Source organism: Aplysia californica, unplaced genomic scaffold (assembly GCF_000002075.1).
Source record: "Aplysia californica isolate F4 #8 unplaced genomic scaffold, AplCal3.0 scaffold00747, whole genome shotgun sequence".
Classification (NCBI taxonomy): domain Eukaryota; kingdom Metazoa; phylum Mollusca; class Gastropoda; order Aplysiida; family Aplysiidae; genus Aplysia; species Aplysia californica.
The window spans coordinates 150,105-151,935 of NW_004798017.1; the positions used below are offsets into that span (position 1 = coordinate 150,105).

Below are 1,831 nucleotides of genomic sequence, written 5' to 3' on the forward strand. Positions count from 1 at the left end.
ATGTTCTCCCTGTGTGGGTGGTTGGCTGGTGCTTTGGTGTGGTTTGCTTCTTCTTTCCTGTCAAACATCTAATAATAAGAAGAAGAATAGATAGCAATTGTATAGCGCGAATCCCCTCTCAACAGCAAGCTCTATGCACTTCACAATCTATACTATTACCCCAGCACACCTGAGAGCATTCTGAAACAATCTCAACTTCCTGGGAAGCATACAGTGCTGGCCTGCCATTTATGGGCTCTGAAACACTAACATTCTGACAAGATCTCTCCTCTTTCTTTTTTTGTGTTTGTTACCCTCTTCTAACACCTCTAATCTTCAGCACATGTATGACCTTATTGTGTTGGAAGTGCCGCAAAATGCTTTCTACAACGAGTTTCCATGTTCTCCCTGTGTCCTCAGTTTTGTGCTGTGTCTATCACGTTGTTCGTTATGCTCTCTTCATTGGTCTAAAGCCTGAAGTGGCGTCAGTAGCTCAGTGGTTAGGCTTCCGGACCCGTTCTTGTGAGATTGCGAGTTACAGGGTTCGGGTCTCAGCTCAGCCTGATGGTGTGTCCTTGGGAAAGGCTCTTTACACGAATGTCCCTTTTGGCTCTGTTCTTTTTGGAGATGGACGTTAAATTCGTAGATCCTGCCTCTTGAAATAACTTTATAGTGTTGGTAGGAGCATTAAGCCTAGCCCATTTCACCGTTTTCCAAAGCTTGACCGTGTTTGTGTCGGTTTCTTCTCCCCGCAGGTTCTGGAGTGTGCGTCAGAAAACATGGTGTCCGACGGAGAGGTGGGATCTCCGGTAGGTAGCTGGAGGAAGTGGGCGGGGCATTGGTGTGGCTCTCCTCCGTCACTCTTCTGACGGAATGTGTGTAGATCAAGACTGACTGGTCACTCTGTGAGAAATGCTATGTGTGTAGATCTAAAGTGACTGGTCACTGGTCACACAGTGACAGACACTAGCCTATGTGTATAAATCTAGACTAACTGATCGCTTTGTAATGTTGTGTATATGTCTAGACAGTGATCACTCAGTGAGGAATGTTACGTGTATAAATCTAGACTGGCTGGTCACTAGTTGCTCAGTGAGGAATGCTATGTATATAAATCTAGTCTAACTGGTCACTGAGTGAGAAATACTATGTGTGTAAATCTAGACTGACTGGTCAGTGTTCACTTGTCACTCGCTGAGAGGCACTATGTATATAAATCTAGACTAACTAGTCACGTCACTCAGTGTTGTTGTTGTTGATGCTGCTGTAGTTGATGTAGCTGTTGATGTTGTTGACAGAGCATGAAGGTGAGCAAGATCCACCTGGAGCAGCTAGCCCAGGCCTTGTACCAGTCGGACCAGCTGTTTGAGCAGGACAAGGAGCTCATCTGGATGCTGCGCTACGAGGTGTGCCAGCGCTTCCCCAACAGTCTGACACGCGTGCTGCAGTCCGTCAAGTGGAACAGCTACATCGAGGTGGCCACGGTATGTGGAATAGCTAACTGTATGGGGGTGGCTACACTAAGTTGAATAGCTAGCTGTACAGAGGTGGCTGCACTAAGTGGAATAGCTAGCTATATGGAGGTGGCTACAGTAAGTGGAACAGCTTTATGGGGGTGGCTACAGTAAGTGGAACAGCTTTATGGGGGTGGCTACAGTAAGTGGAATAGCTAGCTGTATGGGAGTGGCTACAGTAAGTGGAATAGCTAGCTGTATGGGTGTGGCTACAGTAAGTGGAATAGCTAGTTGTATGGGTGTGGCTACGGTAAGTGGAATAGCTAGCTGTATGGGTGTGGCTACAGTAAGTGGAATAGCTAGCTGTATGGGTGTGGCTACGGTAAGTGGAATAGCTA

At 46.8% G+C, this 1,831-nt stretch overlaps 1 protein-coding gene across 1 annotated transcript in view; it reads left to right on the top strand.

The window, feature by feature from the left end:
* LOC101848692 (phosphatidylinositol 4,5-bisphosphate 3-kinase catalytic subunit beta isoform) overlaps positions 1-1,831 on the top strand; it is a gene marked incomplete in the record, with an annotated part of 37,745 nt that overhangs the window by 19,989 nt on the left and 15,925 nt on the right. The window contains 1 exon segment of the mRNA XM_013088456.2: positions 1,278-1,463. Coding sequence (XP_012943910.1) covers positions 1,278-1,463 — 186 coding nt within the window.